The sequence below is a fragment of the Trichoderma breve genome, chromosome 2 (genome assembly GCF_028502605.1).
Source record: "Trichoderma breve strain T069 chromosome 2, whole genome shotgun sequence".
Lineage (NCBI taxonomy): Eukaryota > Fungi > Ascomycota > Sordariomycetes > Hypocreales > Hypocreaceae > Trichoderma > Trichoderma breve.
The window spans coordinates 7,123,094-7,138,618 of NC_079233.1; the positions used below are offsets into that span (position 1 = coordinate 7,123,094).

A 15,525-nucleotide genomic window follows, 5' to 3' on the forward strand; every position below is an offset into this window, starting at 1 on the left:
TATTGAGTATATTGGCGAGCCCCCCAATCACAATTCCCAGCATGAGCGCCAGGAACGGGAGTTCCGCGGGCACACGTGGCCAGCCACGATGGTCTCCAAAACTGACTGGGATTGCTGCTAGGCAAAGGTACGATAACTCGAAGACAAAGGAACCGTAAAAGGCCATTAGAAAGCAAGTGAGATTTCTCAGCAGCTGGAACGGTCGAATGAGGTATTTCACGGCAATGCCATGCAAGTTCACTGGCCACTCCTCATGTTGTGCATGCAGTGCCCAATTCTTAGTCTCAAATCTCAGTCTCCGTGCCTTGCTAGTCAATATAGCTGGTGCATACGTCTCGTCTAATAACAGCATGACGAACATGCTCATCACGAGCATCCACACGCAGCAGAGCTTTCCCGCCATTACTCTGATTAGTATACGCATTAGTAGATTATATTGGCTTGCGCTTAACTCACATATTCTGTCCACCTCCACTTGTCGTGTAGCGCAGCTCCTACAACTGGCCCAAGCACCGGCCCGCTAGCCGTGCAAAATGAGTAAAACACGAGGGCTATCCCTCGCTGTTGTGGCGTCCATATATCACCGATCACACCCTATAGATCAGTCACATACGTATTATCAGCATGGGTTATGGCAATAAATCCCACGGAAACAACTAGTGACTTACACCGCTATTGGTAACTGGTGCTGACCCAAACAAGCCCATGAAAAAACGCATGATAATAAGCGTTTCGATATTGCTAGCTGTTGCGCAGCCGAGTGCAAATAGCCCTGATATGAAATATGGGATTGCCACGGTGTATTTTCTTCCGAATAATTCTGACAGAGGAGCCCAAACCATGGGCCCAACCGCAAATCTTTTCTGCATTAGCACTCGCATATCGATCGTCAAACTCCGTTGTAGTCTTACCCAACCATCATTAAACTAACAGTGAGCGTCACGACTGTTTCACTTTTCCCAAATTCTTTCTGGAGAGCTTTGGAAGTTGGAGAAATACTAAGAATAAAAGTGATTAATAGTGGCTTTGTATAAATGACTGCAGACAAGGGTATACATGCATGGCAGTGGCAAGAGTAGCACCCATTGTAGTAAATCCATACATTGCGGTAGTAATAATTTTCTTGTTCAGGGGCCAGTTCAGTGGCATATCCGGGTCGTCAAGGCCACTGAATCTAACAAGAGATCCATTCTCTTCGACTTGCGAGTCTTTCGCCAGCTCAGGTTTCTGGGTCATTGTGATGGTTCTGTGAGGGGCGAAAATCGAGTGAAGACAGGCACGGGAGATATTTTGAGATGAAACCAGTGGCTGTAATTTGACAATTTATATCGAATTTTCTTTGCGAAGTTGTTCTTGAAATCCACCTGAAGAGATCCTTTTCCCTTTTATTCAACCATCTTGTAAGTCGAGATGGGCTAGATAAACATGTGGAGGCAAATTGCCGAGTCCCGAGCCCGAGTCCCCGACAAACTGGAGAAGAATGTGGAGTCGATAGAGCTAATTATGATTGGCCTAGCATTGATGAGACCAATAGTTTCTGCCAAGCAAAACCCGAGAATCGATCGGCATCGTCGGGATATATGAGTTTCTCCATGGCATTGTGTATTGCGCACATATGGGTTTTACAATTGACTTGTATCACCAAGGAAAAGGCAAAATTAATATGATGGCAGCGGAAGACGTTGCTAACCCTCGCCCTAGACGACCTCCTGTTGTATGCGATCAGTGTCGAATTCGGAAGTTGAAATGTGACCGAAAGTTTCCTTGTAATCGCTGTCTGAAGTCAGTGGACAAGAGAGTCTGCACATACACAAAGGCACCTCGCCCCAGAGACCTACCAGTTAGTTCTACAGAAAGCTCAGTTCTACGCCAGCCGGTACCCATAGCATCACCAGATATTAGCCTAGGCTCACCCCCAGGCCGAGAACAAAACTTGAATCCCGAAGATCCGCAAAGTCAACGCCTAGTATTAGATGAAAACAAAGCCAGTGAACTGTTTCCGTCATGGTGTTACCATGGGCAAGGAAGCTGGCAGAGTTTACTGAGAAGAGTAATCCCCCCCCCCCCCCCCCCCCCCCTTTCGATCTCTCTTTTCCTCTTCTCCAGACATCATCTAGGTCGCTAAAGCTATTCACATAGATGGATGGATTTTATGACTATGTCCATCAAGCAATTGTATCGTTACCAAGCACTCTTCAAGCACATAACGACATTGTGAACAAGATTACTCGCATTCCGAGGCAAGATGTGCCACCTCTTCGACGAGCTGAGCGGACCTATCTCTGTTCGCTGATTCCCCAACACGACACTGCTACGGAATTGATCAAAAATTACGAGACGTTCTGGGAAGTCAAATTTCGAATAATTTATATGCCTACATTTTGGAAGGAGTACCATCATCTACGACAAGATCCTTCGACGACTGCCTTGGAATATCCGGCCAAACTACTGCTCGTTTTGCTGCTTGGATATCAATTACAGCACGCTGGCGAAAATACTCCGTCTTCTGAAAGAGAAAAATTGCCTAGGCACACAGCTCTCCTATGGCTACAAGCCGTTGAGTCTTGGCTATTCACTCATTTAGAAGTGATTAAACCAACCCTGGGCGTGATTCAAGTACTCTGTCTTCTAGCCCTCCCCACTAGACCTCTTACAACCAATAACTGGCACTCATATGCCACTACAGGGTATTTGATGAAACTGGCAGTAGTGATGGGTCTTCATACGGATCCGGGGAAATTAGCCCATATCTCTGCTACCGAAACTGAACTGAGGAGGAGACTATGGGCTACGATTATGGAAATCGAAATATCCAATTCCTTGGATAGAGGTCTCGCGCCAATGTTTACACTGGAAATGTTCGACACGCTGGCGCCTGCGAACCTGAACGACCAAGATTTGGAAGAGGGCTGCTTAGGCGCCGCAGCCAATCTCCCAACGGATTGCTGGTTTCAAATAACATTGCTGCAATCACTCCCACTTAGACTTGAGGTGTGCCAAGCGCTCACCAGCCGCAAGTGTGAATTAACGTACCAGAAAGTACTCGATTTCGATACTGAGCTAAACAAAGCTTTATCACACTTGCACTCAACATCAAAAGATATGGTACCGATGCACCCAAGTCTTCTACAGGACCGGTGGCGAGCCCGTATTACTATCCTGGATTTGCATATTCGCCGTTGTCTTCTGGCTGTGCACCAAACCTTCGTCATTTATCCCAAAGATCAAAAAATGTTCCATTATTCCCGGATGGCCTGTCTCGACTCCGCGTCCGTCTTCTTGTCAGCCCAGGACACCTTAGTTCATGAAGAACTAACCAGCTCTCTGTTGCTATCAACACAGTTACACGCCTTCATCTTAACATGTTTCCTGCTGATGCAACATGCAGTGCCAGGTATGATGCATTGCCAGGATGTGTTAATCTTCTCAAATAGACTAACTATCTCATGTAGAGTCATTTGCAAGCCAAGGTAGCCTCTCCTCCATGTGTACCTCGTGGATCCAAACTCTACTTGAGAAAAGCAGGGATGCCGGTGCTAAAAATATCTATACCTATAAACGAGGTTTGAAAGAGTACACAATACAATGCTTCTTATTGCCATACAGTATATGTCGCCATTCTTCAACTCCTTACCCAGACCGTATGGAGGCGGCGTCCCAGAGATACGGCGATGTGTGTTCCGCATTTTCTCATTCCCTAGAGCCTGAAGGCTCTCAAGACGATACAACTCTATCATCATCTACTTTAGTTGATCATCGGCCCAGATCCTTATCCGATTTCCTGCAAGATCAACCCTCGGTACCAACGCTACATGAGGACGTTTCTTGGAACACCCTAAACAGCGTCGGCTCGAATGAATACTCGCTGGTGAGTCAGATCACAAATGATCTTGTAAGAAGTTTTTGACGATGATTCTCTCAATTGTAGGGGATAGATACGAGCATTGAGGACTTCTTGCTTGGTGTACTGGGAGAGCACGACGACGAGACTCATCTATATAACTATGCCAACCACGTATAACTCTGAGTGTACCTGCCTGTAATGAAGCCAAGCTCATGAGCGAACCGGATCTCCTGAACGAGTTCAATTTTTAACGGACCGCGTTCCCACTTAGCACGTCCAATTTGACCTCGCGAAGCTGATTGAGCAACCAAATGCTTCCCCGCGGAAAAGCTGTGGAGCATAAAGGTTGGGCAGATGGAGTGCAAGTTTAGATTCATTAATTTCTAGTCTCATTCCATTAGCGCCATTTTTGCGGTACTTTGGTAAGCTGTTTGGCCTCTCTTTTTGGTCCATACCACGAGTATAGTTGCTTTGGAGAAAGGAAGACGAGGATAGGTGATTTTCATGCATTTCTTGCCCACACTAATAAAGACTAAACGAATAGTTCATTTTATTTTCATTTCCGAAGTAGCATCTTCTATTTTGGCCCATGATATGTAATACTAATAGCGCGGCAAGGCAAATGTCTACTTCGCCCGTCCAGCCGAGGTGAGATTTGCATCCAGCTCCCATAGCCCAGTCTTACGGCCGAAACATCGCCAACGCCCACATATCATCAGCACTAGCAAGATAGGGTAAGCTTTATCCTTTTGGAGTGGTAAGCATACGTAACAGTAACATGTTAGTGAGAATATCCGTGTAGATATAAGGTACGACAGAAGGCATCCATTTAATCCCTAAGCCGGGGTGAACTATATGACAAAGTGTCGACTACCAAGGAAATTACACATCTTTGTTCATAACAGTTCGCAATTATGCCGACCAAAACCTCATCTACCACCGATCCGCAAGCCTCTGACCCAATCGATCGAGACTACTATCTGCGCAAGCCAAAACCGCTCCCGTCGGATCCAGCCATACGTTCTCTAGCCCAGGCTGTGTTACGAGATGGATATGTAGTCATTCCCAACGCCTTTACAGAAGCAGAGGCCCTTGAAGCAAAAGCAGAGATTGATCGACTTCATGGTCATCGCCCACGCATTGGCCGCGATTCATTTGATGGGTTTAAGACGAATCGTATCTTCGCTTTGCTGAACAAGACGCGCGTGTTTGACAAATTTTGCCTGATACCCCAAGTCCACGCACTCAACAACTTCTTCCTTGACGATGATTACCTGATCTATATCATGGAGACAATTACTATCAACCCGGGCGAGAAGGCCCAAGTCCTTCATCACGATGATAGTGTCATTCGGCTGCCCAGACCTCGACCTCCTGTCACGGCTGCTACGATGATTGTGTTAGATGATTACACTGAGATGAATGGCGCCACAAGAATTATTCCCGGAAGCCATCTCTGGGGCAGTGACAGATTGGGCGAAGAGTCAGAAGCCAAGTCGGTCGTCTGTCCCAGGGGCAGTGTTATTTATTTTCTCGGTACAACATGGCACTCTGGTGGAGCAAATAGGAGCGATAAGCCACGATATGCTGCAACGATTCAATACTGCCAGCCCTATATTCGACCGTTGGAGAACTTAATGCTGGCTGTTGATCCCAGAAAAGCACTTTCGGGCGAGATTCCGAAGAAGATTGTTGATATGATGGGTTATCGCAGTGCTATTCCTTTCGTGGGTTATGGTAAGCTATCCCGCTAATCAAGACATGTCCTCCGTCACGAGTCATAGAGAGCAAATGCTAACGACGAGTTATTAAAGCCGATGGCCTCAATCCTAAAAAAGCCACAAATAGGTTGATCCGATGGTTACAGGGTCCTGTAGACTACAACCCTCCCACCTTTGCCAAAGAAGCTGGTGAAAAAGAAAACAGAATCCTAAGCAAGTTGTGAAGCGTCCAATATCTCTTCGGGGGGGACAGCGGTGTCCCCTTGCCTGATCCAACAAAAATAAGACAGACCAACTGAACTACGAAGAGCCGAATTCCAGCCGCAAGCTATCTTGTATCAATAAGTTCTCCATTGGTTACTTTGTTGTTTGTCCGCTTTTGTCTACGCTGGTCTCCTTCGTCAGCTTATGTTGGAGCCCAGGTCTAGGTGTCTTAGCGCTCACGTACTGTATAATGCCTAGTTATGTTAACCCCATGGATTAGCTTAAAACTTAAACTATAGAGCCAAGTAGAAACAGCTTCCGTAGTGCTACTCGGTAATTTAATAATTAACCTCAGAAGCCCAGAAAAGCCTCATACTGTCTTGTGCCGTAGGAAATGAGTAGGTTAATGGATATCGGTCGGACGCGTTGTATTTGTTTGATGCACCAAGAGCTATGTTTATTTCAGAAAACGTGTAGAATGATATTTAGCGTCCTCTTAGACTACATATTAATACGCATATCTTCTAGCCATAAGATTAACGTTGTCTTTGAGATATGTATAGCCAAGCATTGGCCGGCCATGCCCAGATTTTACCATAGCAGTAAGAACAACTATTCGGAAACACAGCAGTCACAAACCCAGAAAATATATCCGTTGAATTATATGTTTAATTGGTCTAGGTTATTGTTTTGCTATTACACTGTCAATAGAGCCTCCCTACGTGTAGCCAGATTGTCCCCTGTACGCCCGGATATCGCTGCTTCCTAGATTCGTGACACTATTTTCAATAGTATGAGACAAAATTAAATGATATACGTCTTAATCTGCTAGCCAGCATTAAATCATTAGTTGATAACGTGGAGTCTATCGGAGACGAAACAAAGTCCTTTCATCTAGCTCTGTATAAATGTGCCAACTCACAGGGTAAGTCGGCTGGGATATATGGGGTTTCTAGCCATTGCCATATCCAAAGACCGCCATGGCTTTGAACAGATGTGTGAAGTTGACATCAATCATGCTTTACTCAATCGGCTTGGAGTTCTCCTTGTAGGCCGCCAAAGAGAGTGCCTGTGTGGTAGCCTCAAAATGATGGGAGAGGTTCGGCGCTGGGACTTTGGCCCGAGAGCTCCATAGGCAGCTGGTAACTGACGTCTACATAGCTAAAGACGGGCAGTGGTACTCACACCACAGGCATATAACTTCGCTGAGATATTGAGCATCCCCTAGCACATGGGTAAGCACCTGATGTGGCCACAGATCTTGGACATGTACACGTGGATCGTGGGCCAGACAGCCTCCGAGAGATTGGATGACTGAAGTAATTATGTATACTGTACGGAGTACATCTCGGCCCATATGGTTAGGAAAGGTTTGTGACATGTTATAATAGAGCCAAGCTAAGAGAACTGACTACACGTACTTCTTTAGCGCTGACTCTGTGTTTATTCGGTGTCTAACGCGTACAAGTAATAAAGTCCAACACTGAATAGCCTAATTGTCATTCCAACCAATGTGCTTTTTCGTTGGCCGTACTGCAAACATGATAAGCTCTCAAATTTCGTTCCCCGCATAAGGTACTAGTGAAGAAATGAGGCAGATAACCAAGAACACGTAGCTGTCGACGGGTTCTTAGCGTTACGTCACATGAGGCTGTGTATCGCGTCGCAGGTCAGCATCTTCTGATTTTGCTCAACCTCATCGCCAAAGAGCCTTCGAACAGTTGGCTTTGAGAAAAGAAGGATGGAAGTGTTCAAGACCATTTCTTCACTGGCCGCCGGCCATCCCGTCGCATTTGCTCTGTGGTCATTGGTGTCTGCATTTGCCTTTCAAGTCCTCCAACGAGGATACCGACACCGCCGGTTTTACCGGAATCTGGTATGCACAAAAGCAGAAGAACAATATTGTTCTTATATGCACACCTCATCTTTATCATGAATTGACGTAGTGACTGATAATCTTTTAAGCCTGGACCACCACACAGCGCTCTATGGGGTCATCTAAAGGTCTTGGGCGAGGTCTCTGCGACGATTCCCCAAAACTCGCACCCTCAGGCATACTACACGGAAATTGCCAGAAAGTATAACCTCGAAGGCATATTTTACCTCGACTTGTGGCCAATTGCGGACTCAAGCGTTGTTCTGACAGATCCAACGCTTATGGAAGAGGTCACAGTGCGGAACCCTCTCCCGCAGCACACAATGGCTGAAGCTTTTCTATCCCCCATCATCGGCCCCAATGTGATCGCAACCGTCAATGGCCCCGTTTGGAAGAGACTGCACAATGCCATGGCTCCAGCATTCTCATGGTCTCACATACGCACTCTAACTGCCGTCATGGTTGATGAGTGCGCCTTGTACCGTGCCGCCCTTGCGAAATATGCCAAATCTGGAGAAGTCTTCTCCGTCGAAGAGCTGTCCGCAAGGCTCATCTTTGACGTCATTGGTCGTGTTGTCTTCAACTTCCGTCTTCATGCTCAGACAGCCGACAGCCCGTACTTAAATGACCTTAGGGAATTAGTTGACCTCGCCCACAACCAAACAGATCTGGTTGCAAGCTACAACCCCATCGCACGAGTGGCAAAGTGGTGGAAGAAACGCAAGGTCCTGGGCAGACTTCATCCTTTAATCCTCGGCAAAATTAAGGACAGGTTAGACTTATTGTTGAACGAGGGGATTACGCCATCCAGAAAGGACCCGAGCAGCATTCTAGATCTGATGCTCCGAGAACATATACTGCAATCTGAATCGAGCGGTGGAGGTAAAACAGCAAAGCAAATTAGTCTATCAGACACGGATACCCAGCTGCTTCTGACTAAGTTAGTGCTCTTTCGTTCGTTCGTTCATTCGTTTATTCATCTACTTGCCAATTTGCCCTAGCTAACAGGTTATTTGTATAGCATTAAGGGATTGCTTCTTGGTGGTCATGGTACTACCACTGACAGCTTATGCGTGCGTACAACTTGTTCCCTTATCGGACTTGCTACTATTATACTAACTTAATCTAGTACATTCTCATGCTTCTGTCACAAGCTCCAACAGCGCTTAGAAAAATGCGACAAGAGCACGATGACGTCTTCGGCAAAGACTTTGATGGTACTGTAGAATTGCTACTAGACACACCAGCAAAGCTTCAGGATCTTCCATATACAGACGCTATCATCAAGGAGTCCCTCCGCTTGTTCCCAGTGGGCTTCACAGTTAGGGAAGCAGATGCCGGTGCCAAGCTTACAGTTCAAGGTAAGAGGTATCCAATTGATAGGCACCAGGGTGTTGTCTTGAATGGCCACGATATCCACTATAACTCGGGCTTCTTCCCGAACCATACCGAGTTTCGCCCTGAGCGTTGGTTAGATTCAGAAGAAGGAGTTCCACGGTCGTATTTCAGGACTTTTGGTCGTGGGCCCCGCGCATGTCTGGGACAGAACCTCGCCATGAATGAGCTCAAGGTCATTTTACTAATGATCGTTCGTGATTTTGAGTTTGAGTGTGCTGGCCTCGAACCAAATGCAAAACCGAAGACGTCGTATACAAACCTCGATACAATTTTTGGGGATATCATCTTCCAGGAATTGGGAATAGAAGCAAGGCCGAGGGGAGGGATGATGATGACAGTCAAGAGGAATATATGATATAAATCTAACCCTAAGTCTAGCCGATCCGGCCAATAGTCAAATCACCGGGAGCATTAGGGCGCCATTCAGCCTTGATTATGTCCTGAAGAATTCTCCCGCACTTCGTCGAAATAATAATATCCGCTCTAGCTGGAACACTTTTCTTTTCTATACTGTATCCTCTTTCCTATTCTTGCTTTTCACCGAATAGAAAGGAACCCCAAAGCAGCCAATCGCCGTTACTGAAGCCATAACCGTTGCCACCAAAAGTGCCTGAGTAATAGAAAGACTGTAAGCCGGAAGGATCTCATTCAACTCCGTCTTAGTAAAGCTCAGTTTTAGATTTAGTACTCCAACCTTTTGAACCAGCTTTGGGTCAATATCAGGCGCCGCTTTATGTATGTTATACGTTAATCGATTCGTGAAAATGTTTTGCGATGAAGAAAGGGCTACAATTCCTCCCAAGTTCTGTATAAAACTAACCAACACCAGGGCAATTGGAAGGTCTTTTTCCGAGAAATTCGTCTGAGTAGCGATGATAGGCTGCTGAAACCCGAGCCCGATACCGAGAGCAAAGATGATTTGGTATATTATCCATAATGTCATAGGCGTGTCGACGCGGAATGTTGTCAGCATTCCTGCGCCAACCGCCATCAATATAGATCCGACGAACATTGTTGGAGTATAGTAGCCGATGATACTAGTTATACTTCCTGATGTTAAGATAGAAACCACAAGAGACAATACAAGCGGAAGGCCGCGAACACCGCTGCCAAATGGCGAGGCCCCTTTCACCGCCTGAAACCAAATTGGGAGCTGTTTATAAGTTAGCAAATGGTACATATTATGATTCAGTCCAACGTACATAATATACCGCAACATAAAGTGCTCCAGAAATGTTGAAAGAGTACAACGATCCAAACAGAACAGTTCTAGTAAGAAATATTCTAGGAGGTACAGTGGCTTCCTCGCCCTTCCGATATTGGTTAACCCCGAAAGCAAAGAGAAAGCATCCGGAGATGATAAAAAGCACAAAGACCCTCCAGTTGCTCCAAGTATAGTAAGTTCCACCCCACTGAAGTCCCAGGATCAGACACACAATGGCTGGTATAAACAGCGCGAGGCTGGGTAAGTCGAGTCGACGAATTTTCTCCTCTAGAGTTAATATTGGTCGTGCAACGCCTTCTCCGTTGCCCAAGAAGAGTATTGTAATGATAATACTTAGGCCCGCAAGAGGAAGAAGAAACCAGAAGCACCATCTCCATCCCAGAGTCTCTGCTATCGCGCCGCCAAGCAGTGGTCCAATCGAGATGGCCACGCATTCGATCGCCCCAATAATGCTGGAATAGAATGGTCGCATTCGAACAGGCACGCATCGGGATATGATGATATTGGTACCAGCTAATATCCCTGCGCTCCCCAAGCCGGAAATGGCACGGCCCACGATGAATGAACTGCTATTCGGCGCAACGGCGCATATAAGACTCCCCAAGGCGAAGGTGAAGACAACAGTAGAGAAGACGATTTTAGCTGGGTAAAAAAGGTATAGCTTTCCGTAGAAGAGTTGTGAAGATGCCGAAGCCAGTAAGAAGGCAGTACCATACCAGCCAACATCGTTGAGCGAGTTGAATCTGTCTGTTACAACCGGGATAATAGTCGTAACGCAATTGGCGTCCTGTCTCAATTTTAGCAAAAATAATAATAATAATGATAATAAATAAAAGAGGTTGAATATCACAGCGTTACATGCTCTACATACATAGCCGCACACAATAGTTGCTAGTATTATTGAGAGGAGGTTGAGAAAAAACGGTATACCACGAGGATACTTTGAGTCTTCAGTTGGAGCATTTTCGATGGTTGGTGATTTAGATTCCATCGTTTCTCCCTTCGGGCATTCTATAATTGTAGTTAAATAATAAATGATGAAATAAATCTGTCTTTTTGCTTTCACTGACTACAACCACATAACGAAGTAAACCAGATCCGAGGATGCCCATATATCCAAATTACAATGGCCTTCACAGCACACTTACACAAGCTCGCTGGTGGGAGGCCCGGACCAAATTGACCAATCGGACCTCTACTCTGATCGGAGCTCGGAGTGACAGGGGTACGTGCTGTGACTTGCATACGTGTTGCTACAACTTGAGAACAGCGGCTCTTACGGACCTCGGCCTTGTTACCTTTATGTGCCTGTTTGTTGAATGCTGGGTTTGAAAGGCCGTGGGCAACGGCATGCCTAGCCGAAATCGAGGTACTGCTCTCCTGTGAAGCCATGGTTTTCACTTATTGCGTAATCATCAGACACTGGTCTATGCTACACTACACCATCTGGTCTGCTGCACTTTGTTTAAGGCGGGGCATCCACTGAGTAGTAATGGGGATGTGAGATCGAATCACTTACAGCGCCAATTACCCAGACCAGGTTTCTTTAAAAAAAAAAGAGAGAGAGAGCTTGTGAGTAGAAACGCAAATACTGTCGACATCTCAAGGAACGAGGCTATCTCATACACTCCTCACTGCCGCAGCATCGGTGCTCTGGGAATACACAGGACATTGTGAATCTTGGATGTACTTGACATACCCTACGGATTTATGGGCTATACGATTGAAGCCACCCTTATTTGCAACGATAACCTTGTCTCGCCCTGCGAGACGCAGAGTCTCCTTGAAAATCTTATTCGCGCAATATCCATCTTTATGTCAGATGATGCTTGAATTGTAATAACCTAAAGTGAAATCGGACGCGAACGTGGTCAAATGCACTGACTGCCTCGAGAGGGTGATGAATTGCAGGTTGCTAATCCGGTTTTCTTGTGCCTGTAACAAGCGGTGCTTCTGTCCTCCCACGCTGACTCCACCGTCATCGTCCAGCTATATATAAAGCTTTATTGTTACCCTGACGCTTACTGTATTACCAGCTTCAATAGGAGTAATCGTCAAGGTCTCCGAAAAAGTTCGTAGGCGGTTTTAGCATCTCGAGCCATGGTTCCCCTTGGAAGTCAACAGTATCCAGCCATGCTGCCCATTGCAGATCTTGAGTGAGAGTGTCCAGGTTTTGCGCCTCAGGAAGTTTTGCCGACAGCGCATCGTTATTGATTACGGTTGGACTGGTCGGCAGTGGGCGTGTCAAAGGCACTTCATTATTGAGGATCTGATCCAGAGCTTTCGAAAAGATCGACTGAGCCTGTTTGCAGAGTTCATAATTACCCTTTCCTGACTCAGTCAGCCAATCACAACATGATATGAGAACGCTGATGTCCTGGATAATGGTCGACCTATTCAAAGCGACGGATGGCTGTGGTTTTGGTAGGCTGGCTAGTCGAAATAACTCCAGGATCAAGACACTAGCGCATGGCATCGCGTAAAATACTATCTGCGGCGGGTCAGTTCGCACCAGCAATGCAGGCCTGGAGCTGCTTACCGTCCATTCCAAATCGATCCTATGGGAGCCAATGAGACCCCTCTTCTTCATTACTGAGAGCACTAATCCCAAAGTTTCGTGGGAAATTTGAATCAAGGCATCACGATGGCTACTGCTTTGATTCACTAGCATCTTGAATAGAAGAAATTTACTATACAAATACTCAAGTTTTAGGCTCAACAGCATTAGAATGGTTGAAGGTGCCATTCGGCCCCAAAGGGATGGCTCATACTGCATGAAGTGAGGCATGGTCTCCCAGGTCGACGATGCTCGAGTCAGTATTTCCCTGAGTAAATTCCTTGTCAGCCACGCAACTATAACACACCAAGAAGAAGAAAAGAGACAGAGAAGGGAGAGGGGTTGGTCTTTGGCTAACTGCTTACTGGGCTTCATGAACGAGATCTTGAGTTATAGTTCCCAGTGACAACTCAAGAATTTCCTCACGGATCGAGCTTAGCCAAACAATCGCCCGTTGACGAGACGCTGGATGTACACTCATATCTTTATTCCAACCATCACCATCTAGTCGCGATATTTGTAGCGCTAACAGTTCGGCAGGCCCTATAATGACCGAGTCCGAGAGATCAAGGGGTAATTGTATGGTACAGTAGCTCTTATTTAAGCGTGGGGGTCGACCGACAAACGTCGCCAGGGACTTGTCTAGCTCATGTGATAGGGCCATGGCTCGTTTTCGAAGCTCGACCAAGTACGTTGGGGTGTTCATGTCATCTTGAAACCCTTTGTGGTAGTTGAGTGCGAATATTGTAGACGCCAAATTCCCCATTAGACGCCAGGCCTGACAAGAATCGTCCCCAAAACACCAGGTGGAAAGTGTGGTAGCCAGGACAGCAAGCCACATAGATAGGTCGTTCACTTGGCCAACGCGATTGCATAGAGCTTCGCATCGTATACAGGCATCAAAGGCATCACTGGACGTTGCTTTGCGGTCGCCAAACCACTGGCGATCCGAGAAGCTGGTACTGAGGTTTTTGGCCGATGCAATAACCATCCCGATGAGCGCGAAATACATTCCAACAGTTTCCCATCGGATAGCGCAAAGCTCTTTTTCAAGAGCGCCATCTGCGGCCGTTGTGGGCATGTTGAGTGGCTGAGAAGTGTGCTCAAAAATGTCTCGAGAGGTGGCCTGGAGACGATTCAGTAATCGACTGGAATGAAGGTTCTGTAAATTGCTCTGGATTGCACGCCAAGCCGCCTTGGCTAAAGGACCACCAACTGGGCTGTCTCCGAGATCTGTGTACCAGTTGTCGACTAGTTCTTCGAGATCGGGGTGGGAATAATGCTCAAGGAGCAGTTGCAGTATGTTCTCGCCCTCCCTTACGAGAGAAGAATTCGCGTGGAATGGCTGCTGCAGATGAGAAACTCCAGTGCGAGTAAGCGATGGATATTGACGAGAGGATGTCGTTCGACCAGCCTCTGTTGGTGACAAAACAGAAGTTTGCATAGTAACCAAACCAGTAGCTAGATCGAATGCAGCAGAAATAGATGTGGCTGAAGAAGATGTCGGCAAGGACGAAGATGAATTCGAGGACAAGGCTGTTAAGCTCGATACCTCTGTCAAGGTCTCAAGCGGCCGCTGGGTAACATCAGCTGGAACTCTAGAGCGACCCGATTGGCGTGTAAGTTTCCCTCGCGAAATAATCGTGTGAATCAAAAACTAACATGACTTACAAAGCTGCGGCCACGCGCGACTTGCTGCGCTGGCATCGGGCCATTGGCGCGGGATGATAGAAGCATTGCTCTGTTAGCCGGCGTCTGGTGCAGCGAGCACATCGAGGTCGGCCATGATCACAGCGCAGTTTTGATTTGCGGCAAGGCTCACACGACGATAGCTGCCCATTTCGACGAACAGTGTCAGACATCTTGGCAAAAAAGTGCCGTGTGTCGGAGCGTTTACCTGTGGAGAGAATGTTAAAGATCGGGCGCTTATTATACTGGGCAATTGGAGCACCTGCAAGTGTTGACAAGGGTCAACAGAGCGCTCCCCGCCGTTCACCACCAGAGCAAAGCTCGCCACCAAAGTGATACCTAAGAGCCTGTCCTAAGAAACCAACACGCATTAGCTTCTCCGCTCGCGCGCGCTCGCCAGGGAAAACAATCCTTCAACTGCTGCGCAATACCGAAGCAGCCTCAAAGGGCAATATCCTCCGCGTGTTTACAAAGACCACTCCCCACCCAAAGCCTCCACAATCTGCTTTTTTTAATTTCCATCTTTGCTGTTTGGGGCCAGAACGTGTGAAGGGGCCAATTGGTCTTTGGTCATACTGCTGGCATGACTTCACCAGGGACCCAATACTGCGAAGGCGTTTTGCACTATCAGCAAGCCAAGAGTTCTTGACTTAGTAGTGATTCAACGTCACCACGAGCAAGTGAAAGAATAATCACGACCTATTCATAGGCAATAACATGCATGACGTCAAATTACACAACTAGGCTGTTGCTCCTGCCAATCCAAAGAACCAAATCATATGGATGCTTTAAAGGGCTACCACTCTCTTAAGCAATGAGCAAATGTCATGTTAGATCATGTCGCTATGCCTGTATATAGCAAACAAGACAAATTTTTATACTGTATGAGCAGGGCTTGAATAGAGCTTCTGCTCGTGCCTTAGCTTGCTTCGTTCAAGAACCCAGAATATCGTCTGCAAGACAAGCAGCGGGTTTCGGCCACCAAATGTCACATGTGCGCATATTAAAAGT

At 46.7% G+C, this 15,525-nt stretch overlaps 4 protein-coding genes across 4 annotated transcripts; 3 read left to right on the forward strand and 1 right to left on the reverse strand.

Moving 5' to 3' along the window:
• Positions 1-308: 308 nt before the first annotated feature.
• T069G_04421 (major facilitator superfamily domain-containing protein) lies at positions 309-1,236 on the reverse strand (the record flags this gene model as incomplete). The annotated part of the gene is made up of 3 exons (XM_056171631.1): positions 309-407; positions 457-594; positions 1,057-1,236. 3 exons carry the CDS (start codon positions 1,234-1,236, stop codon positions 309-311), a joined length of 417 nt encoding a protein of 138 aa, XP_056032523.1.
• Positions 1,237-4,758: 3,522 nt separating this feature from the next.
• On the forward strand, positions 4,759-5,789 carry T069G_04422 (phytanoyl-CoA dioxygenase (PhyH) domain-containing protein; the record flags this gene model as incomplete). The annotated part of the gene is made up of 3 exons (XM_056171632.1): positions 4,759-5,188; positions 5,249-5,581; positions 5,659-5,789. 3 exons carry the CDS (start codon positions 4,759-4,761, stop codon positions 5,787-5,789), a joined length of 894 nt encoding a protein of 297 aa, XP_056032524.1.
• A 1,721-nt stretch (positions 5,790-7,510) lies between these two features.
• T069G_04423 (cytochrome p450 domain-containing protein) lies at positions 7,511-9,398 on the forward strand (the record flags this gene model as incomplete). The annotated part of the gene is made up of 5 exons (XM_056171633.1): positions 7,511-7,645; positions 7,735-8,417; positions 8,472-8,585; positions 8,667-8,718; positions 8,775-9,398. 5 exons carry the CDS (start codon positions 7,511-7,513, stop codon positions 9,396-9,398), a joined length of 1,608 nt encoding a protein of 535 aa, XP_056032525.1.
• Positions 9,399-14,104: 4,706 nt separating this feature from the next.
• Positions 14,105-14,740, forward strand: T069G_04424 (uncharacterized protein; the record flags this gene model as incomplete). The annotated part of the gene is made up of 3 exons (XM_056171634.1): positions 14,105-14,198; positions 14,287-14,444; positions 14,501-14,740. 3 exons carry the CDS (start codon positions 14,105-14,107, stop codon positions 14,738-14,740), a joined length of 492 nt encoding a protein of 163 aa, XP_056032526.1.
• Positions 14,741-15,525: the final 785 nt, after the last annotated feature.